The 26,401-nt window shown below is 31.6% G+C and overlaps 3 protein-coding genes and 1 long non-coding RNA gene across 4 annotated transcripts; 1 reads left to right on the top strand and 3 right to left on the bottom strand.

Moving 5' to 3' along the window:
• The first annotated feature begins 953 nt into the window (after positions 1-953).
• Positions 954-2,339, top strand: LOC126552971 (histone-lysine N-methyltransferase SETMAR-like). The gene is made up of 2 exons (XM_050208166.1): positions 954-1,122; positions 1,438-2,339. Exons 1-2 carry the CDS (start codon positions 954-956, stop codon positions 2,337-2,339), a joined length of 1,071 nt encoding a protein of 356 aa, XP_050064123.1.
• A 2,929-nt stretch (positions 2,340-5,268) lies between these two features.
• Positions 5,269-6,212, bottom strand: LOC126552978 (ATP-dependent DNA helicase PIF1-like). Its single transcript, XM_050208183.1, has one exon. It carries the CDS (start codon positions 6,097-6,099, stop codon positions 5,287-5,289), a length of 813 nt encoding a protein of 270 aa, XP_050064140.1. The 5' UTR covers positions 6,100-6,212; the 3' UTR covers positions 5,269-5,286.
• A 1,347-nt stretch (positions 6,213-7,559) lies between these two features.
• On the bottom strand, positions 7,560-10,121 carry LOC126552970 (uncharacterized). Its single transcript, XM_050208165.1, has 3 exons — positions 9,621-10,121; positions 8,729-9,224; positions 7,560-8,626 (listed from the first exon to the last, which is right to left on the bottom strand). The coding sequence occupies exons 1-3, from the start codon at positions 10,119-10,121 to the stop codon at positions 7,560-7,562; spliced, it is 2,064 nt and encodes a 687-aa protein (XP_050064122.1).
• Positions 10,122-24,603: 14,482 nt separating this feature from the next.
• LOC126552981 (uncharacterized) lies at positions 24,604-25,425 on the bottom strand. Its single transcript, XR_007606424.1, has 3 exons — positions 25,197-25,425; positions 24,935-25,138; positions 24,604-24,812 (listed from the first exon to the last, which is right to left on the bottom strand). It is a non-coding gene; the product is annotated as an uncharacterized LOC126552981 (long non-coding RNA).
• Positions 25,426-26,401: the final 976 nt, after the last annotated feature.

Below are 26,401 nucleotides of genomic sequence, written 5' to 3'. Positions count from 1 at the left end.
GTGTAATATATTTTTTAATTTTGCTACTAGAGTACTTACATTATCTTCTTCCAAAATATCATTTTTGTTTTTGAGTATGATCTATCAGAAAAAAAAATTGTAAATATTATGCATATTTTTTTATTTGTTTTATAAACTTACATTTTTTTCTTTATAAGCCTTTTCCTGAACTTTTAATGTTACCTAATAATATGTTATTGAAAATAAATTGTTTACCGTGTAATTATTTTTTTATTATTTATTCTGCTTTAGTTACTTACAATTTCTTCAGCAAGTGATTTATTTTCTGTTTGAAGGCGTATCACATCTTCAGCATAATAGTTACTTTCAACATTTTTATTTTTTAAATGTTTGTCTAACGTATGGTATTGCTGTAAATTTGTGTATATACATATGTGTCTTATTATTATTTTCAAAAAAAAAAAAAAAAATAGATATTAATTTCAATATTCACATACCTGACGTAGAGTATCCATTTCATTAATGGCATCTTTAAGCGCGGACTTGAAAAATTCTAGTTCGGTAATATCATCACCTTTATTATTTTTCTTGTACTCACCATATAATATACCAACATCTTCAAAAGTATCCATTATTTTAAATGTTTAAACTTTAAGCAAAATAAAGAAATAAAGAAGGTGCGATGTATATCTTTAAATGCACAAATCTAAACAAGTTGTAGAACAAAAAATACTACAGAAATACATATGTAACCATGTAGAAAACACTTAAAAGTGTCAAACTTTCCAGTTAGATAAAACTAATAAATGTACTATTTATAAAATAATAATCAAGTTTAGATAAGTGTCATATCTTGGTTTTGGAAATCCACATTTTTTTTAAACTATTATGTATTTATGTAGGTTTTCTATTGAGACTTTAACAGCCTATCTGACTTGAAGATTTTTCTCAAATTTTAACCAAAATATAAATTAATTTTAATTAATTTAACGATGCCTGCAATTTATAGTAACGCAGAGTATTCTGATATGTTGGCTATTTTTTATGAATGTGGTAAAAGTACACTAAATGCTTCTCGTAAATATTTACAAAAATATCCAGAACGAAGACAACCTTCACGAGCTACATTTACCAATGTAGCAAATACATTGCACCAAACAGGTAGAATAATAATAATATTTTAATAATTAACAATCATATAAATATTTTATAAATTATATTAGTACCTATATACAATCTATTATTAATATTAAATAAAGCGCAGCTTAGTTTTACTTTTAAAAAAATACAGTTTATCCTTAATACATAATATACTATAAAATAAAATGAAAGAATATAAATATAAAATACAAAACATGAATTTAAATAAATTTATATCAATTAGACAATAACTACATCATAGAATTTACATGGTATTCTTCATTAACAAATTCAAAATAAGACACTTACACTAAAAAAAATTAAAATTTTGTACAGGCAAGTTTCCAGATGGCCATCGATCAAGAAATCACGCTGTTGTAGATGATTGTAATACTGTTGATGTTTTAGCTGCATTTAGTTTCACACCACAGGCATCAATAAGATCCGTAGCTCGGCAAACAAATATTTCTAAATCAACAGTACATCGCATACTAAAAAACAATTCATTTCATCCGTTCAAATTACATTGTGTTCAAGAGTTGAAACCATCTGATCCAGAAAGAAGACTGCAATTCATATCAGAAATTGTTAGCTTGTATGATCAAGATAGCAATATATTGGACAAAATTTTATGGACTGATGAAAGTCTTTTTAACAATAACGGCATGGTAAATCGGCATAACGCACATTATTGGAATGATTCAAATCCATTTTGGACAAGAGAAACCAAGTCCCAAGTTCGATGGTCCATAAATGTATGGTGTGGTATATTAAATAACACATTAATAGGACCTTACTTTTATGAAGGGACGTTAACTGGTGTACGTTATTTGAATTTTCTAGAAAACATTTTGCCATTATTGCTAGAAAATGTTCCTCTTCATACTCGGGAATGTATGTGGGTACAGCAAGATGGTGCTCCACCACATAATTCCAATATAGTCAAAGATTATTTGAACAATACTTTTCCTTTGCGATGGACAGGTACGAACGGTCCAGTTAAATGGCCACCACGTTCTCCAGATCTTACACCACTAGATTTTTTTTTATGGGGATATTTAAAGGATCGTGTTTATACTGAGCAATCTTCTTCACTCGATAATTTGAAAGAGCGTATCATTGCGGCATGCTCGACCATAACATCGGAAATGTTGAAGTCTGTGACGGCATCAATATTAACACGTTATGAAAAATGTCTATCAAATAACGGTAGACATTTTGAAAATATATTAAAATAATTTAACTATTTTTTCAAAAATAAATATTATGTTATTATTGTTATTGTTATTATTGCTACTATGTAAAATATTTTATAATAAATAGCTGACCCGACACGGCGTTGCCCGTGTGTTACTTTCTTTTTTTTTGCATTTTCGTATGCCGTGTGTTAATTTTTAATTTATCTTATTGATAGTGCTAATATTACGTCGAATTCACGACGAAAGATTTGTAATGTGGCAGTTTTTGTGCCTACGTATTTTAAAAAAATTCTCCTGAACAGAACGTCACCCTGGTGATAGGGCGTTGTGAATAAAAATAATTAAATAAAACATATATAATGATTAAAATTAAGTAGTTAATAGTTTTAACTGTTTAGTTTTATTTATTATTTTTTATTCACAACGCCCTATCACCAGGGTGACGGTTCTGTCATGATTTAAAATAAGTAATCGCTTTATTGTTAATCATGTGATCATATTATTATTATTATCATTGTAGTACTTTGTGGTATACGATGTTTCTTGTTTGATTACCTGGCGCATAGATAAACAAATCTGATGGTTTTCCAAACAAGGGAACAGGCAACATACAATTGACCATGTGAGAAACATGGGTTTTCTAGATTATACCACAACACTTAATGATTGCCCCTGTTACTTTTTATAGTCATAGCAAAAGCAAGACGCACTGGAAACTGTAGTCGTTTAAACTAAACAAATGGCACATCAGTCATCATTGGGATGCGCGGTATGAGAAATCTTCTCTTTATACTTTCCTTTGAGTATAGTTGCTTCTATCACATTTTTTAGTAATTTTTTTATCGCTAACCGTGTACCGTTGCAAAGACGCGGTTGGTTGATATTTCGCAACATATAACCACCGATCCAACCTTTATTGAAATTGTGAGGTGGAATCCTGAATCTGTTCCTATTCCTGAAACCAATGAGTACAAGGTTCTGGTGGTGGATCCATGGTATCAATTTCACTTTACCATTTGCGCAACACAATCCATTGGCTTCGTTTTTGTTTATTTTAATGCCTTACAGTGTGAGCAAACCGAGTTCATAGAACCAATAACACACATTGGTAGTTACTGTAGTCAATGACAATCGTAACTAAAAGCAGCTCGATTCAAACTTGCTCGCGCTTCACGCGTTTGTGAATTAGATCGGTAATTAGCTTGGTTTGTAGCATTTCTGGTTCTTCTACCTAATTGCTTCGTCTTATAGGAGGCATATCAAATATAATTATTTTTTCACTAATCACGAACTAAAACAAACACTAACTAACTAAACACTCTGCACAAAACACGATTGTTGGTTGCCATGGATACGATCAGTATTATATTATAAATATTATAGGAAGGGCTATTTAAAAAGAAAAGGGCTATTTTTAGGGTTTTTCCAGCAATAATTCTAATTTTTCTAGCCGTAAAACCATCCTTGGACTTCAACGAACATTTGCGAACATTTGCGTTGTTTGTATGTCTATTTGCATGCATTTTTAAAAACATTTTAAATAAATGATTTATTTTATTTAAATGGTTGCCATTGACTACCAAAATAATTGTTGACTATTTGCTGGATAGATGGCGCCTCTGTAATTTCATCACCACCTCGTCATTTTCTCTAATCTAATCCGATAACTTCTCAAATTTTTCGTCCTTAAGAACCTTCTCCTGACAATTACGACCCAAACAAAAAAAGATGAGCGAAATCGGTCCAGGCGTTGTTGAGTTATGCGCTTACCAAATTTTGCGATTCATTTTTATATATAAGATAATTAACTATTAAAACTAAATTATTTTATTATAAAATGTAAAGAATAATTAACTTGGTTGATCTTGAATCTGGATTATTGATCCACTATCACTGTTTAATGTTTATTATTTAAAAATGATAATTGATATCACGGTCTTAGATTGATACTTTGATCCAATTGATAAAACATAATTGATAATGACAATGACATTTTATTTTATATCACGGTTTTATCTTAAACCGTGTTTTATATTCAATATAATCTTTATCAATAATATTGGTTATTTTTATAATATAGCTATTATTGTTATGACATGTTTTCCCAGTACTTCAGAAATCGAGCACCACAGAATTGATATCTATCCAATTAATACCTATGACAATAAACTATTGTGCACAAATATTTATGGCCTATCCTCAGATAAAAGATGTCAATATTTTAACTACTGGTTTTTAATAAATACAGCTACCACGATTACGCTACACAATACCGCAGGCAAGCGTCTCTTAATACTGCGTTTTGAAATAACCGTATTCTACAAACGGATTATTTAAAATTAAAAGTATAAACGCTAAAATTAATTGTAAAAAGTATTATACATTTCTGGTAATAAACACATGAATTATTTAATCAATAATTGCGGGTATTATTGTATTAATATAGTTTATATACCAGTACACAACTTATTATTATAAATTATAATAAATACAAAAAAAAAATAGTTAGATTTGAATATGCACCTATTTAAAAATGTACATACAAAATAATTTTAAAATAATTTATATTTTTTGAAATTATAATGTTTCTATCATAAACTAGATAGTAAATTATTAACGAGAATATTGATATTTAAAAAAATTGTAAAAAATCAGCCACTTGACTTAAATAAATGTTTTTACCATGTAAATTTTTCTGAAAATCAGATTTACAAATTGGCTATTTTGAATACTTTGGAAATTTTTTTTATAAATTTTAAGTTTTTTATTTTCGGTATTAAAATAAAAAATAAAAAAATGATAAAAAATGTAGCGCAATCGTCTATAAATTATATTTAAAAGAAATTTTTTAAAAATATTAATTAGATCAAAAGTTATTTCATTTGTCAGATCTCTGTGGGACACCCTGTATAAGCATTTATAAGTAAGTAATTGCTTTATTGTTAATCATTTCAATTATAATTATTAACAAAAATCAGTTATATTTTCATTGTAGTGCTTTGTGGTATACGATGTTTTTTGTTTGATCACCTGGCGCATAGACAAACAAATCTGATGGTTTCCCAACCCGGGAACAGGCAACATATAATTGACCATGTGAGAAACATGGGTTTTCCAAATTAATACCACAAACACTTAATGATTGCCCCTGGGACTTGTTTATGGTCATAGCAAAAGCAAGCCGCAGTGGAAACTGTAGTCGTTTAAACTCAAATGGCACATCAGTCGGAATCATTGGGATGCACGGTATGAGAACATCCTCTCCTTTATACTTTCCTTTCAGTATAGTTGCTTCTATCACGTTGTTCAGTAATTTTTTTATCGCTAACCGTGTGCCGTTGCACAGACGCGGTTGGTTGATATTTCGCAACATTATAACTACCGATCCAACCTTTAGTTGAAGATTGTGAGGTGGCAATCCTGGTAAATCCAGCGAGTTTAAAAATTCCGGTGGATAGTTGACTACATCATCTTGGTTAGTTGCCGAATCAACTGATTTATATATCCTCGATTCACCTGTAATTTGTTCTTGAATTTTGAAATTTAATTCATTTACATCTATGTTTTTAACAGCCAGTATAACTCTTTCGCTCAACCAATCATGGTCTCTGTAATTTCGAGCAATATCTGGAAATACCTTTTGAATAAGTTCATCTTTTGATCGAGTCAACTGACAAAAACTTCTAGGAAAGTTAATGCAGCCAGTCAATATGTCTACAGGAAATTTGCCATTACCAATGTCAATGAGTTGTTTAGAGAATATGTTTCCAGATTGATCGTTTTGCAACTCGACACGCATATTCTTGCTTAAATGAAGTATTTTGACATGTTTCCACAAATTGGAGGATTTTAGACATGCATTGAGTTCATCAGCTGGCGTTGATCGTGGAATCACTGGCAATGTTTGACGAAAATCTCTTGCTAATAAAATCATTGCACAACTAAATAGGTTATGATTGCTCCGTATATCTTTTAAGGTTCTGTCTAAAGCCTCCAACGATTTTTTATGTGCCATCGTGCATTCATCCAAAACAATCAATTGACATTGCTGCAAAACTTTTGCCATTGCAGAGTTCTTCGAAATGTTGCAGCTTTGAATTTCATTGGTTTGCATATTTAATGGCAATTTTAGTGCTGAATGGGCTGTTCTACCACCTTCAAGCAAAGTTGCTGCGATTCCCGAGGAAGCGAGTGCAAGTGCAATTTTATTTTGTGAACGAATTGTTGCTAATATTAATGAAATCAAAAAAGTTTTTCCTGTACCACCAGGTTCATCCAAGAAGTATATCCCTCCAGTTTCATAATTTATTACTTTCATAAGAGTATTAAATACATACTTCTGTTGTTCATTCAACAGTGGAAGATTTTTTTGAATTAATTCTTTCGAATTGTTGAGATCATACATTTTTTCTCAGTGCACCTCTTGGTTAAAAGCATCATGCATTGGACGATTGGGCGCGATCAGGCCTAATTGAATTAATAGTTTGTTTGACATCATCAAGCACATGTCCTCAATTGAAATCAATGCTTCGTTATAAATTTCTTCACTGATTTGTATATTTAGATTTCCCATTCTATTCCGTATTTGATACAAAATATCATCACACATATAATCCTTGTACTTGATCCATAAATCGATTGGCTTTGATGGGTAGCATGTACATATGATTATAGAAAACAATGATCGTATTTGTTGAGCACTTGATGATATTACATCATCATTTAGAGTTTGATCCCAATGATCGTCATTTTCTAGCAATTGCAAACGTTGACAGGCTTCTCTGTAGGATCCACACAATTCACCATCAACAGTTCGTAAATGTTGGAATGATGTTGGGCCACGTACATTGATTAATAGCAGTCGTAAATAAAAACATTCATCATTGCTGGGATGTACTGAATAAATTCGACCAATCACATCGGTGGAATATACATCTGGGTATTCTGGAATTGGTTTTCCTTGTTTCCATCGTATAAATTTCCTTGAGGATTTATTCCAAGTATAATATTTTGGCATTTCAGAATATAACAATGTTTGTGCAAAATCATCGTTTTGGCATGTCTCAAAGAAACTGGTTAATGTAGTAGAAGGTGGCTGAGCAGCTCTCTGTACTGCGTTCTGTGCTGTAAAATACACTCTTTGTCTCTTTGTCCATTTTCTAAATGCACAGCTAAATGAACAACTGAAGGGTGTCTCTCATGAATAGGAAAAGAAAATATTCGCCAAACTGCTTCATTACTACTAACATAGCGGCCCATTTAGTATTGAGTAACTTCATCATTGTAATTCTCTGCACCAATTCCAATCACAGTCATATCACTCCCTTTGGTTACATATTTGCAAATGTATTTAATAGATTTCACTGAATGGCAAGATTCAACGTTTATGTGTGCTTTGAACGTCTTTGATAAAATTGGTGAATATGGAACAATCCAACGATTATCTATTTCAATATCATGTTGATTTAATTTGACAATTGTTGTTCTTCCATTGTCTACTCTTGATCGGCGACGATACAGTGGATAACCATCATTGCCAGTAATTGTTTCTGATATTAACGTCCGTGGATATCGTTTTGAACATTTACCATCCATCATACACGGTGAATTTTGATTAAGAGTTCCACATGGACCATGTATCATGTTTTTGATAACAACCTCATGCAATTCAGGATCTACTTGTACATTAGGGATTTCAGCTGATATCACTGCATCAACTTCATTTGGCTTTATATTTTCAACCAACCAAATCAAAATGTGTGCATGTGGCAATCCTCGTTTCTGCCACTCCACAGAATACATCCAGCAGCGTGTCTCACCAAACACATTATGTTTTACGATGAAATCCATTAAAGATTTCAACTTTTGTCTAAAGACTCTGGCTGTAATATCATGACGATCAATGGGTGATTGCCCAGAGAATAACTCCTGATTGATTTCTATCCATTGCGGATTGCATGTAAATGTGATGAACAAATCTGCTGTACCATAATGACGAACATACGACATGGCATCTTGAGCATATTCGTGCATATGTCGAGGGCTTCCGATGTATGTTGCTGGAAGAATAATCATCCGACCAACATTCTGTGTATTTCCATCAGTATTAATCGCATCTCGAAGGTGAATATACTCTTCAGATCGGAGTTTGGTCTGATTCAACCTGATGAATGTTAATCTCTCCGTTTCAATTTTAACATACATGTCAACAACATATTTGTGATATAATCGCCGACATTTCAATATGTGATTGTCTTCATTTTCCCGAATCATTAGGCGGTATGAATAATAGTTCATTGAACTGACTTTTTTGTTTGTTTCAGAACCTGTAAATATATTTTGTTTTTATAACATTGAAATATAAAATTAAAATACATAATATGATTACTGATATATTATCGCCATAGCTAAACTAATATTTTAATTACCTGTAATTGGATTTATCATTTTTATTGAGAAATCATATCCATCTTCACCTTGCCAAAATATAATGGGATATTGTAGTACATCATATGAGCGGTGTGTTTCATTTATACGTTGTAATCGATCATTCCGACGATGTAAAACAATATCACGGGATTCCAAGTTTTCTCCAATTACAACGATAGCAACTTCATCAATTGTTGGTGCATTAAAAAGTCTTGCATGTTGACCCGCAGGTGTTTTATCAGCTTTGATTACAATTTTGTAATTATCAGATGGCATCATGTCCAGTGCAGTTTTAAACAATATAATCAATTGATTGTGTTCATGAAATAAAGTTTGTAATTGTTCTACAATATACCTCTTTATTAAATTGTTGTTTGCACAACGCATATCAATTTCTTGTGTTGAATTGCCCATAAAATAAATTTGTAAGAATTTGTAGTTGCTATCTGACACTGGTAATAGTGAACCTGATCTATGATATATTTGACCTTGCATCTGTAAATTAAAAAAAAAAAATATTATGTTTGTATCAAACACTATAAAATAAAAAATAAATAAAAAAAACTATGTTATATAAATTTATGGATTGTCAGTGATCAAACTAAAATAATATTTGTTCTTAAAAATTATATCTGTCTCCTAATTTGAATCACAAAATGATATTTAATATGATTAGGTATCTCAATATGTAAAATTTAGTTGTAACTAAATTGAATAAATACAATTTAATGTACATTTCGAGACGAATCGACTAAAAAATTTAAAACCGATGAATATTTAAATCATCAAATAATTATATTGTGTTTCAAAATAATTAAAGTGTCACTAAAACTGAATCTATAATATAAAAATGATCACCAAATAATTTTGATTAACTGCTATAATACATACCTTGAAAGTTGGCATAAAACTTTCCCGAACTACATTTGTTGCCCCAAATGAAGTCATTTGAAAACAATTGTTATATTGTTGGATATTTGTCAAAAAGTGTATGAAATCTGTTCCTATTCCTGAAACCAATGAGTACAACGGCTCTGGTGGTGGATCCAATGGTATCAATTTCACTTTATCATTTGCGCAACACAAACCATTGGCCTCGTTTTTGTATTTCAAAGCCTTACAATATGAGCAAACTGAGTTCATAGAATCAATAATAACACACTGGTAGTTACTGTAGTCAATTGACACATCGTAACTAAAAGCAGCTCGATTCAAACTTGCGCGATTATTAGTTGAATTTCGCGTTCGCACTTCACGCGTTTGTGATATCCAAATTCTTTCACGTTCATTTCGGTCGTCACGTTCTTGATTACTTTGGTTAGATCGGTAATTAGCTTGGTTGGTAGCATTTCGGGTTATTCTACCTAGACTGCTTCGTCGTATAGGAGGCATATCAAATATTAAATATAAATTAAATATAATTAAATATCATATATAAATTATTATGTTTTTAAGGTCTTCCCAGGAATTTTTTATTATATTTTATTCAAACAATTAAATTGAATAAATATTGTCTATAACATTTTCATGGTAACACAAAAATATTATAGTTTTAATTTATTTTTTATATTTTGACGGTATCGGGTTCAAATCCCAGACATCAATAAATAGTTTTTGCACTTTTTCTACTTATTCGGTAGACTTTTTAAAAATGTTCGTTCATAAAAACCTTCTCCTGGCAATTCCGAACAGTTGAAAAAAAATTCAGCCACATCGGTCCAGAGGTTGTTGAGTTATGCGCTTACCAACACATTTTGCGATTCATCTGGGTCGTAATTGCCAGGAGAAGGTTCTTACGGACGAAAAATTTGAGAAAGTTATCGGGTTAAAGAAATATGACGAGGTGGTGATGAAATTACAGAAGCGCCATCTATCCAGCAAATAGTCAACTAAATTATTTTTGGTTGTCAATGGCAACCATTTAAATTAAATAAATCATTTACTTAAAATGTTTTTAAAAATGCATGCAAATAGACATACAAACTTAAATCGTTGTTATAGTAAAAATAAAAATTAAAAATGGAGACAAAAATGTATAAAAATTCATCAATTGAGAACAGCGGAACCGATTTCTCTAATTATTTTTTAGGAGTATTTGTTATTGTCTGGAGAAGGTTTTTACGAAAGAAAATTTTTAAAAAGTCAATCGAATAAGTAGAAAAAGTGCAAAATCTATTCATTGATGTCTGAGATTTGAACTCGATACCATTGTCTTTATTTACTCTATGGTAGACATCTAAACATCAGCTCGATGTACAATCAATATAATCTATGGTTTCTATAGTTATTTTAGTTTGGAAATTTGAAATTTGTTGAGTGAATTTTTTTTTAGTTCACAATAATCTATCTATCTTCTATCTTCTATATATATAAAAATAGAGACAAAAATGTATAACATTTCATCAATTGAGAACGGCTGGATCGATTTCGCTCATTCTTATTTTGTTTGGGTCGTAATTTCCAGGAGAAGGTTCTTATGTAAGAAAAAGTTAAGAAAATTGCACGGAAAATTAAAAAAAAATACAATGAAAAATAAAAAATAACGATGACTACTATTACTATTATTATTATTATTACTATTTTATTTTCGGTAATCATGGTAACAATTTTTTTGTTATTATTATTTATTTTCCCCATTTTTGTAACATTTTTCACTGATGATTCGCTCCTATTGGTCGCAAGAGAAGGTGCTTATGTAGTTATGTAGAACAATTTTAGTAAAATCCACCAGAAAACTTCGGAATCTGGGTGTAAAAAAACAACAACTGTCACTGCAGTCCAGCAAGAAAATAAACTATATTAAGGTCACTATTGATTATGATTGAATATAATAATTATAGACCTGTTGTCATATTTTGTTAAAACCATAACAACAAAAATAAGAATTAGCAAAATAAGTCAATGTCTACAGTAAATTTCAAATTCACAGCAATAAACTAACATAACAAGTTAGGTATACCAAGTTTTATTGTTTTACCAACAGGCAACAATATAAAAACCACGAGATGGCACATTATTGTATTTTACCCACTGTAGTAAAAAAAAAAAAAATATGATATAGCTTTGAAACTTAAGTGTTAGAAATTATAAACTTCTTATAACATCTCACGGGGTCCGCAATCCACCACGTGTGGATTGCCTACATGGTAATATACTGCTCTCATAATCATAAGAGAGTCTCACGGCAACGGTAAGCAGAATGACTATAATATTATGACTTGAGTAACTCACTGACTGATAAACGTAGAGCCTGAACAATGATAGATCGATGCTTGCAATTTACACGGTACATTCGTAAAATCGTAACACAAATTTAGTGTGCAATAAGAAAGCATTTTACAAAATTCGCATATTAAAGTGGTGCTTTCACAAGATTTTTGAGAATCAAAATGGTCAATGAAAATATATAAGTTTTGAACACCGTTAAACCGAATATTAAATAACAAATTAATCAAAATTCGAATCATATTATATTGAATTGGCATTTTTAACGGGCAACGAAGTGCACATAAGTGTATCTTATATATAAAAGAATGAGCGAAATCGGTCCAGGCATTGTTGAGTTATGCGCGTACATACAAAAAAGGGGGTTCTATTTTATACAGTAGTATAGATATTGAATAATAACTATGAATTCAATATTTATACATTGTTTAATATGCAATATAAATCTAATGTTTATTAATCAATATTGCATAATATATATCTTTTTTCATTGGAATTTAAATGTTACATTTTTAATAACTGTTCAATAATATTAAAACGTTAGAAATACAATAATAATTTAAAGTTGTTATAGTAATATTGTGTTCATATTTCTAGTAATTGGAAATCAAACATTTAATTTCCAATTTTTATTGGATAATTTAACTATAAAACCACGGTTTTAGTCTAATGTATTTACTAAGATAAGTACCGATGTTAAGACTTCAAAATAGAACTTATAATATTATGCGCGAGTATATTATCACGTATAAAATATTATAATATGCGTATAATATAGCTAGGTAGGTTTTATATTAGTCATCGTAATTTGGAACCTACTTTATGTTTATTTAATAAATAATTGCGTTTAATAAAATATAAAATAAATATATATTATAATATAAAATAGTTAGGTACCTAAAGGTATTAAAAATATAATTATATAACTAATGAACTTTTCATTTTGTGAAATCTTATAAAGTAAAAATATGATTTGGTGCAACACACTAATCAGCCTAATCCTTTTTAAATGATTGTTTGTTCCTTATAGCTATCTTAATTGTAATAACACAAAAATAAAAGAAATAAAAAAAAATATAAAAGTATAAATAAGATTATAAATATATATATTGGTTAAGAATATTTGGTAGTTATAGTATGTGATGGTTATTTAGCTTAAATAAATGCTAGGCAAACAGAAGGGACACAAGCCTTGAATAAATGCCGCATATATTATAAGTTATTTTAAATTCGCGTAATTACCTTCCTCCTGATCGTCGGAGGGCTCTTGAGGTCGTAATTTGAGAATGACCAAGTACACCGTTAGTAAAATATATATTAGTTATTAAATTGTAATAAATTTAATAAATAAATGCAATATCTATATAAAATTATATAATTATTAAACAATATAACAACTCGACCGTTATTTATTTTATTGAATAAAAATAAGAAATTTACAACCTTGATATGTGAATGTGAGCATATCATTACAAAACTTAAATTATAGGTTGGACAACCGGAGTTCGCCGCCCAGGTATGCTCGTTCTGAAAACCAGTTCACAAGCCGACCATAGTCAGCCACTCTGGAATTCTCGTACTTGATCTGCGTGATCGTCGTCCCTCCCGTGATGCCATAGGAGTGAGATAAGCAGAGGGATCGGTGGCATCTCCGACGTGTTCAGAAGGTAGATTAGGTCTAGTTGCATATTTGCGTATCTCTCTCATCGTCCTCTTTCTGGGATAGGATTCGTTTTATCATGCCCGAGAACTCGTTACGGGCGCGAAGGAACGTTTTGCGTACGTTCTTGGTTTGATTTTCGATGCTGATGGAGCCGCAAAGAAGGTCGGACACGTCATACGGATTCGGAAATCGACCGTTCAGGAAAAGCCGCATACTCTAACGCTCGACGTCCCATCGGGGGGCAGTCAAAGGTGGTATGCTCCGCGTTGTCCTTTAGATGGCCGCAGCATACGCAAGCGCTATCTTCGGCGTGATTCATTCTTTTAAGATAGGCCTGATAGCAACAGTGGCCGAACCGTGTCTGTGTCATGTGCATAATGAGGCTCATAAACGGTTTTTTAAGCCACCAACCTAAGTTGGCGATTGGCCGGTGCGTCCACCTCCCTTTGATGGACCGATCCCATCTCCTTTGCCAAGAGATGATAGAGATAGTCCTCTCCTTCGACCGCAGGATACTTGGCGTCAGCTGATCTTCCATCTGACGGTTCCGGATCCGAGCGCGCTCGTGCGCTATGATGTCGGCTGGCAGAGTAGAGGACAGCACCGTCGAAGCGTTGGCAGAGATAGTCCTGTACCCTCGGATCGTTCGTAGAGTGGCAGTTCTTTAGGCACTCGTCATCACCAAGCGGTTTTTTGCAGTCTTGACCCCGACTGTGGCCCAAATTGTGGAGACGTAGAGCAGCTTGCTGTTTGTCACGGATCCTAGCAGTGTCTTTTTCGACTGTGATGGGCCACCGATATTGGGCATCAGACGTCCGATAGCTCTGGCTGAATTGATAGCTTTCTTAGATGCCGCAGCTACGTGAATTGAAAATGACAGGTGGGTGTCTAGCTCCACGCCCAGGTACCTGATCTTAGGTTTGACGGGAATTTCGTATCAGTTGACGTATATTTGTGGTTTTTCATAATTGTATTTACGAGTCAGGACGACGATCTCAGATTTTTAGAGGGCCAGCTGGAGGCCATTTTTACGCATTCGCGTCTCTACAATGTGCAGGGCTGGATTCAGCAGCTCAGCTGCTAATACTCCGGTCTGAGCTATGCCGACCACAGCTACATCGTTGGCGAAGGCCACTAGCTGAACTCCTAGTGGCATGATGGTCTCTAGGAGCTCCTCGTATATTACGTTCCACAGTGCTGGCCCTAGTACGGAGCCCTGCGGGATTCCACACATTATGTTCCGCATAGTGAGTGAGTCTCCCACGAGAAGTCTCCTATTCTCCAAGTAAGAACAGATCATGCCGTTGATGAAGGGCAGAACGAGCCTTTCACGGAGAGCAGTGTCAATTCGTTGCCAACCAAGGGGTAGTATTAAACGCGTTACGCACGTCTAAGGAGACGATCACGCAGATATCACGGTGTTTGGCTGCGCCTAGGGCGGCTCCATGGGTAGTTTGTATGACTCATTCTATGTCATCCTCCATTGATCGTCCGTGTTGAAAACCGTATTGCTGATTCGACCGTTGACCGGTGGAATCAAGGTGCTCGTTTAGCCTCGACAGCAAGAGTCTTTCGAGGAGCTCGGTTGTTGAGTTAAGCATACAAAGGGACCTGTAGCTAGAGGGCTCGTTGATCGGCTTACCAGGTCCCTTGTGAAGAAGTACCAGCCTAGCCGTCTTCCATCGTTCGGGGAATTCACTGCTCGAGAGGCACCTGTTGAAGGTATTGTACTTTAGAAACGATTCGCAAGACTCAGAGGAGGACCTCGTTAGGTATTCTGTCTGGTCCTGTCTACCGGAAGCCAAATGCACGATTGCCGGAGTTCTTCAAGGGTGAACTGGGGAGCTGGAGTTTAGACAATTTCATCCGTTAGTTGTGACTCAAGCGACCAGTCAGTTGCCGGAGGGTTCGGGAAAAAGTAATCCGTAATCAGGTCCTCGTTGCCTCAAGCTTCGACACCGGGACGATGGCGGCCGATCTTTTTTGTGACCACAGCTGAGCTGTGCGTAGTAAGTAGGTCGATTTTCGAAGAGTGGCTAAATCCTCTGACTACCAACGAATTTATCTTCTGCCTACTCTTCGGATTCCCTAGGGGGCATGCAGGTGTCGCAAGCCGTTTCCATATACTTGATGAGAGAATCAGCTGCCTGGGATGGGGAGGGATCATCGTCGTCATTGGGTAGAATAGTAGAAGTCAGGTAAATAGTAAGAGCATCGGAGTCTAATTAGTGGTATGCCCAACCCCTAGAAGGTGGTCCGCCGATGTCTTCGGCATCTGGAGTCAGGTGTATCGTGTACTCTATGTATTTATGATTAATGGCGGACTCCAATTCTTGAAGAACACTCCATACGTGTACGATGGCTGGTGCTGCCAGACGGGAGAAGGTCACGTCAATGACGGACTTGGCGTTGATCCTGTGGATGTAGAGCCGGAGTTTTCGACGGAGAGATTTAGACTGGATGCCAGGTTGGACAGGAGATCTCTTCTGCGGTCGTTGCGTGTCGAGCCCCACTGCTGTGACCAGGCATTGAAGTCGCCGGCCATCTGAATACTGGTTCGAGCTTCGCAGTACCGCACAGACTGATGGATGTCTTCCAGGAAGTTGATAAAGTTATCATCGGTGTCGTTTCGGGAGTTGTAACAGCTGTAGAATCGCATTCTTCGTCCAAGGATCTAGGTGAATCCCGGTTGAGGAAAACGGTTTTTCTAGTTTTTGGTTTGGTTTGCGAATTCCAACATCGTGGTTACGAATGTTTATTAATCGGTTACTAAAGCCTAGATAAGTTTTGACCTTTCTAAGTAGACTATTTAGATGTAACGGGGGCTGGTGTTTTATTACGCCAACACCCGGTTGAGAAAAACGGTTATTCTGGTACTTGGTTTATTTTACGAATTCCAACTTCGTGGTGACGAATAGTTACTAATAAGTTACTCAATCATGGAACCAATTTATAATAAAAAAGTTTAAGTTTTTTGCATGAGTTTTTACATTGGTTTACAGTATTAACAGTATTTGGTAAATTAGTGTTTGTATTTTTTTTAAATTTAATAACAATTGAAGTTATGAAAAGTGAAAAAAATTAAACGTTGAAAATAGTTAATGGTTTCAAATTTCGTTTTCAAAAACTTCTGAACAATGATATTTAACGTTGATGTTGTACAGTCAAAAGTCAAAACTTGTAAATGTTTTTTAAAATTTAATAATAATAGTGTATGCATAGATACTAGATAGCTTTAAAGATCATAACCATCTATAACTTTCGGAAAAAATTATAAATCGTCAAAAGCTTAATAATAATTTAAAAAGAAAAGCCGTTGATGATATTTATACTAATTACTAGGCCATCTAAAATTATTCATTCTGCAGAGTTAAAAAATACTGATGTCGAATCTTTAACGACACAAGACGTAAAATTGATTAAAAGAAATTAACACAATGCTCGAGCTTTTATACTACCAAAATTACCAGCCACTTTTTTGTAATTACATAATATTTTTGAAAAAATGGAATTTAAAACAAATAAAAATGAAAATTTTTTGTTAGTAAATAATAAAGAAACAAATATAGTAGGTTTCTCTACAATAAGCAATTTAAAAGTGCTATGCGATTCGGATACTATATTTGTAGATGGTACAATTAAAAGTTGCCCAAAATTATATCATCACTTATTTACTGTTCATTGTGCAATAAATCAGTGTTATGTTCCACTCGTTTATATTTTATTACCTTCGAAGACAACACAGTGTTATTTACAAGTGTTTCATCATTTAGTTATAGAGTGCAAAAAAAATTTCTTACAATTTAATCCTATTCGGTTGTATGCCGATTTTGAAAAGACTATTCACAATGCTGCAAGATATGTTTGGCCTTCTATTGAAGTAAAAGGGTGTAGATTTCACCTTGGTCAAAACTGGTATAGGAAAATACATTTAAATACAGCAGCTAGCTGCTAGGATTAAGTACCTAATGATTACAAAAGAAATAATACTGATATAAGTAATTTTTAAAATTATTTTTTGGTCTTCCTTTTTTAAGTTGTGATATGGTTGAATATTGTTTTGCGTTTGATATAATGGCATTGCAACCACAAGATAATAGGATAGTACAATGACAAATATATTAAAATATACCGAGGCTGTAATTTACGTACGTATAAAAGGGCGCCTGGGAATTGGGCCACAATTCACCTTTTTTTCAAAGGTATACGGTAATTGGGCCACCAAAATTTTATACTTATTACAGGTAGGCCCGGTGATTGGGCCACTATTAAATTTTAAATTGTAATAAAATAATATTTTATATAATATTTTTATAAAAATTGATACAATTCCTAACACTGCAGCGCACAAGAAACTTTACTCGAAACGACCGCGTATGCCTTATCAAAAGGTAATAAATTATCCAATATCTTATGATATAGAATTATCAATTGTCATCAAATGTAATGGATAAAATAGTCATACGCGTATTGTGCAAAGATTATGAAACATTGTAAATTGTGATCGTTTAGTTGATTAGTAAACTATACGATCGACATCTAGTAGTACACGCGTGGTTCGTAATATAAAGTAGATACAATGAATGTGTTAATATTCGAAAGAGGAAAAAAATTATTAATTTTTAATAATTATAAATTTTCTTTTGCTCATGAGAGTCAATGTGGCAAAACTCGTTGGCGATGTGCCAAAAAAACATGTCCAGCCAAAATGTATACAATTTCAAATAATATACAAATGGGTTAGGTTACATCAAAACTATTATAACCATAAATAGGTAAATTAAAGTAGTTTTAATATTATTTTTTTAACAGACGAGTCAAACTTACTACATAACCACGACGAAGAGACAAAACAAATTGTGCGTCAAGTTCTCAGGACTTCCACAAAAAGAAAAGCAGTCGAAGATACTTCGGTAAGACCATCCAAAATTGTTTTATCAGAAATTGAGAACTGTACATCAGTATATACTGATTTACTTTTATTAAATGATGTAAACCAATTACGCGATAGTGTATATCGAGCTCGCCGACAAATTTTACCTGTATTGCCAAAAAATATGAATGAAGTACATGACTATTTAGAAACAAATGATATTATTACCAACACAAAAAAAGAAAACTTTTTATTAATAAATAATAAAATTGATTATATTATTATTTTTTCCACTATGACCAATTTAAAATTCCTATGTTCGTTAGAAAGTATTTATGTTGACGGCACTTTTGAATAATGTGCAAAACATTTTTATCAGTTGTTTTCTATTCATGGTTATAAAAATAATTCTTATGTTCCTTTAGTATTTTGTCTACTTCACGACAAACAAAAAGAAACTTATACTAAAACATTAAAGTCAATTATCCTCTATTGCTCGGATCGTGGCTTACAATTTAAGCCAACACACGTTATTGTTGATTTTGAAAAAGGACATCAAGAAGGAATTACAAATACATGGTCTGACATCGAAATTATAGGATGTAGATTTCACCTTAAGCAATCGTGGTGGCGATGAATTCAGGCAGTTGACTTAAGTAAAGAATACAATGATAATACTTCAGATGTAGGAAAATGGCTAGGAAATATATTTGGAATGCCATTTTTAAATCCAGAAGAAGTAGGCGACTGTTCTGCAATGGATTTTATAAGTGAGATGCCACAAAACAATAAACTCACAACCTTTTCTGATTATATTTATGACACTTATATTAGTGACGATGCTCTTTTCCCTCCTCATATGTGGGCGTTACGTTCTGAAACTGTAACTCGTACTACAAATGCCGTCGAGTCGTTTCATTCCCATTTCAAAAATAATTTCTACATGACACATCCAAACATACATAATTTTTTAAACGTTTTATTACAACTTCAATCAGAAGTTTATATTAAAATTAGAAGTACAGGCACAATACAAACAAGAAAACGAACGTTAGTTCGAAAAAATGTTATTCTTAATGAAATTAAAAAATATAAAAAAGGAGAAAAAACCCGATTTGAATACGTACAATCGGTATCATGTTATTTAAAAAAAAAATAATTAAAATAAAATATTAAAAAAATATTATAAAAAATTATTTCATACCTATTATTTATTATTTGACTGATTTTATGAATCTAAATGTTTTGTGTTATATTTTTATGTACCTATATTAGAAAATGTGTTTTCATAGTATTTATTTTTTTAACTAACTTTATGGATCTTATATATTATATTTGTAAAATGAGTATTGGAATTATTTATAAAAATTATTTATTATTATTTATTATTTGACTGATTTTATGAATCTAAATGTTTTTTTATATTATTTATTTTTTTTAACTAACTTTATGGACCTTATTATATTATATTTGTAAAATGAGTGTTGGCATTATTTATAAAAATTATTTATTATTATTTATTATTTGACTGATTTTATGAATCTAAATGTTTTTTTTATATTATTTATTTTTTTTAACTAACTTTATGGACCTTATATTATATTTGTAAAATGAGTATTGGAATTCTTTATAAAAATTATTTCATATTTGACTAATTTTATGGACCTTGTTGTATACTAAATAAGTTAAATCTGTATGGAAGTATTTAAAAAAAAGTATTAATTATTTGACGAATTGTATTTTTATATGTTAAAAAAATAATAATTAGTTAATAAAAATTATATATTCGTATTAATATTATATTTGTGTGCTATACTTTTATGGCCCAATCTCCGGGTACATTTTAAAAATATAAATTTAATTTGTGGCCCAATCTCCGGATAGAAAAAGGAAAACAAATATTTTATACAAAACAGGTAGTTAAAATGAGGCTCAATTCCCGGGTGCCCGTATAAAATATACCCGGGCCACAATTTACATAAACAATTTTAAACGGGACGCAATTTATAGTGACCCATTAAAAATAATTAGCCCATCTTCGACGATCATAATATGTTTGATAGGTGTCGGTGAAGATGCATACGTCTCACTTGCGTACACTGGCGATTTTCTTCTCAGTTGCGTACCTACACAATTATCGAAGGTCAAACTACTAGCGATTTATAGTCACATTTGCGTACACGGCTTAAAATGTGGGCATTCCCTATGTATACTTTTGTCCCATAAATATAATATATTATAAACTATTTATCGTCTTATCGAATTAAAAACGTACGATACGTACGATTACGTTCGATATGTACGATACGTGACATCAGTGTGTGAATAGTATACCATACGGACAACAGTGTTGCTGCATTTTTTTCATAGTTTTTTTTATTTTAATTTATTATAATGGAATTAATCGAAACAACAAAAAAAAGCCATCTTTATTTGACGGTAGCGGGTTTCAATACCGACACCATCGAAAAAATAAAGATGGAACCATAAGTTAGTTGTGTGTGAACGAAAAAAAAAAAGTGCAGAGGAACGTTAAAGTCACGAGGCGAGAATTTGCTTTCCATTACCGATCAAGAGTGCACTCCCGATGTGGCAAAAACTGAAATCGCAAAATCATTATCTACAGCTCGCAAAAGGTAAAACATATTAATATTAAATAAATAATAATAATTAATAAAATATTTTATTATTATTCAAAAAGTTACATAATATGTAACTAAATGTAAATTAAACTGTAAATATAAATTATATTTATTATACACAATGAAATGTTTAAATTAATTTGATATAATATTATACTGTATTTTATGCGTGTCCCACATTTTTACAGATTGTGTGAAGAAGATACACTAGTTTGTTCTATTTACAACGATGCTATACGACCTTTAATAGACGCTGGATACGAGTTTGTCGCAGAAGTTCCTACATTTGACGAAGTAAAAGCTGGGTTTTATTGTGCCCGACAACAATGTAGATGGTCAGTTCGCGATCCACAAATCGTAGAAGAACTTGAGATACCAGCTGACTTAGTAGCTTTGAGAGATGGCACTTCATTCATTGTTCTGGATGTAACTATTGACAAGACAAGCAGAATTATAATTTTTGCTACTGCATCAGGTAAAAGTGCGTTGAAAGAGTATTCCGAATTTTTTATAGATGGAACTTTCAAAACTTGTAGTAAGCAATTTACACAATTGTACACGCTCCACATCGATGTAAGCTCTAATTTTGACGAACGCAATGCTTTTTCCGTCGTTTTTTCTCTTTTGTCTGATAAAAAGCAACAAACGTACCATCGCCTTTTTGAGGAAATGAAAAATATTAGATGGAATCCACAGTCCGTACACCTCGATTTCGAGATAGCTACAATGAACGCCTTAACAACTATTTTTCCTGGAATAAAATTACATGGATGCTATTTCCACTTCACGCAATGCTTGTGGCGAAAAATTCAAGATGTTGGCTTAGCATCCATATATAAACAAAATGAAGATATTCGAATGCATGTCAGGAAGTGTGGATCAATAGCTTACCTTCCTCTTGATATAATTGACGACGCATGACTTATTATTTAGAGTACTGCACCTGATGACGTAAAGCTAACTGAATTTAATGACTATTTTGTTTAAAACTGGATCGAATCCGCCACTATTTCTAAGGAAATACGAAATTGTCACAATGAAAAGCACCGAACAAACAACATCGTCGAAGGATGGAACCATAAATTTAAAACACTGGTGGGAAGATCGAACCGGAGTATTTGGGTTTTAATCGAAAAACTGAAGATAGCAGCAGCAGAAAGTGACCATCGACTTTTACGCAATGAATTAAATTTAGAAGGGACAAAACGAAAAAAAATATATACAAAATTGGACGAGAGAATCAAACGTATTACTCAAAGCTGTTTAAAAAATAACGACTTAGACAATTACCTCAAAAAATTGGCCTTAATCATCAAATTAGATTAAATTAGATTATATTATTTTTTTATATTATTATTTATATTATTTATACTTATTACAATGATATTTTACATTTTACATTTAGAGTTAGCTACACACTGAACGTATTTATTCGTGCGCCCTCATTTTTAAACACGCCAGAGTATTGCAAAATATTCTGCCAGTCCTAAGCCTGACCAAGTGTGAAGGGAAATGAGTGTGTACGCGAATGACAATTGATTTTATTCTGAGTAATTACGTTGTACGCAAGTGAGAAAATTTGTAACTAAAAATAGGCTGTACGGAAATGAGACGTACGCATCTGCACCGGATCCGTTTGATACTATTATTTAAATAAAATGTTAATAATTTTATATACCTACATATTATTATATAAGCATACCTGCATATAGTTTATTTATCGTTGTTTTAATTTATAGTTTTATACTACTTGTTTATTGTAAATACTTGACAGTTGACATGTAAGTGTTATGAGAAGAGATGATATTATATGTATCTACCTATATTATTATTTATTTGGAGTTTTATTGATGGACTAAAAACTGTTACTTGTTTTTTATATTCATAAAAGAGAAAAATTCATAAAAACAATTTATTTTTCATGTAAATATATTATCATAGTTTATTTTTTAGGTACCTACGTGAATAATATAATTTGAAAACAAATACCTACTTATAGTAATTAGAAAAATATGTAACATATTTTTAATCTTGTATTAAATTCAAATGTACCTACTTATATCTATATCATAATTTAATCTTTACAGCTTAGGTTATTTGATTTAACCATAAAACACTTAACTATAATACAATACGTCATGTTGTATCAGTTAAAATGTAAAAAAAAATCATTTCCAAACCTACTTTATAACTGTTTCCTGATTAAATATGATAACATAAATATTTCCAGCAACTTATCCCTCTAAATATATCAATATATTTTATAACTCATACATGCTTTCTGCTTATTTAATTGTTGAAAGCTAATAAACTTATTATTATTATATTACTATTATTTATTTATTTTCATTTAAAATTTAAAGATATACATTCATGTAAATTTATACAAATATTTATACATATTATAATATGGCATTATACATAAATGATTGTCTCCTAAATTTGTTGTGGAGACAAGGATTCTTAAATTATATCTCGTACATTTACTAAAAATAATTAAATTATATTTTAACATAAGTCGATCATGGTTAATTTAGTGATTATAAGCTTATCATAAATAAATATTTTAGAATTACATAATAAATTTAAAAATACGACTGGAATACTAATAATAAACTTAACTATATTAGTAATTTAATTTTTTCATTTACCATTTTCTTATATAAACTAAAGATCTTAAACAAACCAACGACAATATTTAATTCCATTGCCATCTTAATTCCAACATTAATGGGATTTTTTTCCTAATTCCGTTCTACACTTTGGAATTAAATACTTGTTGGTTTGTTTAGCTTTTGTACAATGGTTATGTTTAAATTTAAATTTTTGAATATCAATGAAAAACATATTCGATAATACATGTCGTGCATATAATTAAGTTAAATTTTATAGATTACACTCTTTATACAACAATACAGTGCTCATCCTATAGAGTTTTAAAAAAAATATTTTAATAAGAGAATTTATAGTGGTTTAAAGTGAATTAAGTTGTATATTGTAGGCACCGCCCCAACTTCCAATCCATATGAATAAATTAACTGAGCCATAGCTATAAAAACCATTCTTATTGTGGTGGGTCTATCACCTATTAGTGGCCTATTCCGGTGGCGTGATGTTGTGTTTGATCTTTTGCACTATAGGCTTTCTGTAACTACGTCAGCTTACTACACTACCTTAGTCAGAAGTCCACCCAACCCCCAATGTACAGCAGAGCGATACCCACTTACCCGCTTTTTTTTAATTGATGATATTTACATCGACAACAAAGGCTATTAGTTACACTTATTTATACAGTAATTATAAAATATAATATATATTGATACAATGAAAAATTATTAATTTGAATAAATTATAATATTAAGTACGAATAAAATATTTAGAACCTACCTAAGGTTAATTTACATCTGTAAATCTATGTAACATCTTACATTGTATTATGGATTGTTAGATTATAGTCAAACCTTATGATAATTTATTTATTATTTTATGACTTCAGCTAGGTTTATTAAAACTTAAAAGATATAGGTTTTATTCTTAAGAGGACGTCACACCCCATGTGTTGTCTCAGTCTTTCAAATGTACAACATAGCAAAAACTGTTTTGCGCGGAACAAGTTTTTTCGCACCATATTTGTTGTAAAGCTACCAAATTTTCACAACACGTAAAGAAGAATTTTATCTCTGCAAGGTAAACATAATTATTGTAATACGATGTTTAAAATATATATACCAGGAAACCAATTTTCTATTATAAGTTAAAAACAAGCTATTTTTTTGCATATTGAAAACCAACTTTCTATTACTTGCTAATTATTTGCTATTTTTTGACATACATTTCAAGTGTATTAGGTGAAGTGGGTGGGCTACCTGAACTTGGCCCACCCAGTGAAAAATTGACTTGCTAATTTTTAAAACCAACTTGCTATTACTTGCTAATTATTTGCTATTATTGACATACATTTGAAGTGTATTGGTTGAAGTGGGTGGGCTACCTAAACTTGGCCCCCCTAATTAAAAAGTGATCATTTAAAATGTGAAAATGACTTGCTAATTTTGAAAACTAACTTGCTATTACTTGCTAATTTTTCACAATTTTTTGACATATATTTGAAGTGGATTGGGTTTGGTGGGTGGGCCAAATTCATGGTCGTGGTTTCTAAAACGTTTTTATTACTGGAATTAAAAAATAAAGTTGTGCATATAATGCCATATAATTCTATAAATATTTTTATGAACATTTAAAGTTAAAATTGTAACACAACAAATCATCGCAACACATCGTATAAAATATATACTGTTTCCGTGGATACGTATCAACTGTCATTTTTTTGAACTGGCACTGTATTGTCTATATTATTATAATAATAATCAAAATATTTTAATCTCAATACACAAACAATAGTACAATATATTATGTTCAATACCTATCGCTTACACACAAACACACATATTATATAATATATTACCTGATACACCATTATATTGTACCTACGTAATGGAACTCACGAAGAAAATCGGATTTTTGAATTTGACAGTTCTCGAACATTTTACGGACATGGAACTTGTGCATGTTCACTGTAAACAAGCAATAAACCTATGCGGAATTCATCATATAAGATCATTGGGAAAACTCTTAGTTTCCCGCTCGGAAATACTGAAAAACCGATCACATCGTCTATACTATGTGCTACTCCGGTTTAATAATATGATATTGCCACTAGACGACAACATCGCATTTGATGTGTTCCTCGATTGGGTTTTTTACAAAAGCGTGAATAATGTATATGCGGTTGTTGAAAACCTCACAACGACAGATTTCAAAAAAGTTAGTTATACAAACTTAATATTAATAAAAAGCAAAAGTATTTAATAGTTATTATATTTCTAAAGTAACGTAAAAGCGTACCAAGAATTATCAAATATTTTAAAATAATAGCATTTTTGATAAAATTTCGGAGGGGGATGAAAGATAAATTTAGCAGTACCGTAGAAGCACAAACACATATGTAAAAATAAATTGTTTTCATCATCTTGCTAAAGAGTGAAGACTAATCAAGCCTATTTACGTTTTGTTTTTGTTAATTTAAAATGATGTACCTATAATATAAGATTTTTATAATATTCGATGTCAATCATTGTCATTATCATTATTAGTTTTTAATATTAATTACAATAAGTATTAACCAAGTTCAAATCACTGTCACCCCTATCACTACCTTAATACCATTGCTGCTTCAAAGGTGTAAGGTATTTAACTTTCCAAAAATAAT

This window comes from Aphis gossypii, unplaced genomic scaffold, assembly GCF_020184175.1.
Source record: "Aphis gossypii isolate Hap1 unplaced genomic scaffold, ASM2018417v2 Contig00007, whole genome shotgun sequence".
Classification (NCBI taxonomy): domain Eukaryota; kingdom Metazoa; phylum Arthropoda; class Insecta; order Hemiptera; family Aphididae; genus Aphis; species Aphis gossypii.
Note: the sequence above shows the minus strand (reverse complement) of the source record. Positions and strands in the feature narration are given on the sequence as shown.

Bases quoted from the DNA above. Each gene is read 5' to 3' on its own strand.
- LOC126552971 (XM_050208166.1), top strand. From the start codon at position 954: ATGCCTGCAATTTATAGTAACGCAGAGTATTCTGATATGTTGGCTATT. The intron at 1,123-1,437 runs GTAGAATAATAA...AATTTTGTACAG, and splicing joins AAATACATTGCACCAAACAG to GCAAGTTTCCAGATGGCCAT.
- LOC126552978 (XM_050208183.1), bottom strand. From the start codon at position 6,099: ATGCGTGTCGAGTTGCAAAACGATCAATCTGGAAACATATTCTCTAAA.
- LOC126552970 (XM_050208165.1), bottom strand. From the start codon at position 10,121: ATGCCTCCTATACGACGAAGCAGTCTAGGTAGAATAACCCGAAATGCT. The intron at 9,225-9,620 runs GTATGTATTATA...TTTAATTTACAG, and splicing joins GTTTTATGCCAACTTTCAAG to ATGCAAGGTCAAATATATCA. The intron at 8,627-8,728 runs GTAATTAAAATA...ATATATTTACAG, and splicing joins AATGATAAATCCAATTACAG to GTTCTGAAACAAACAAAAAA.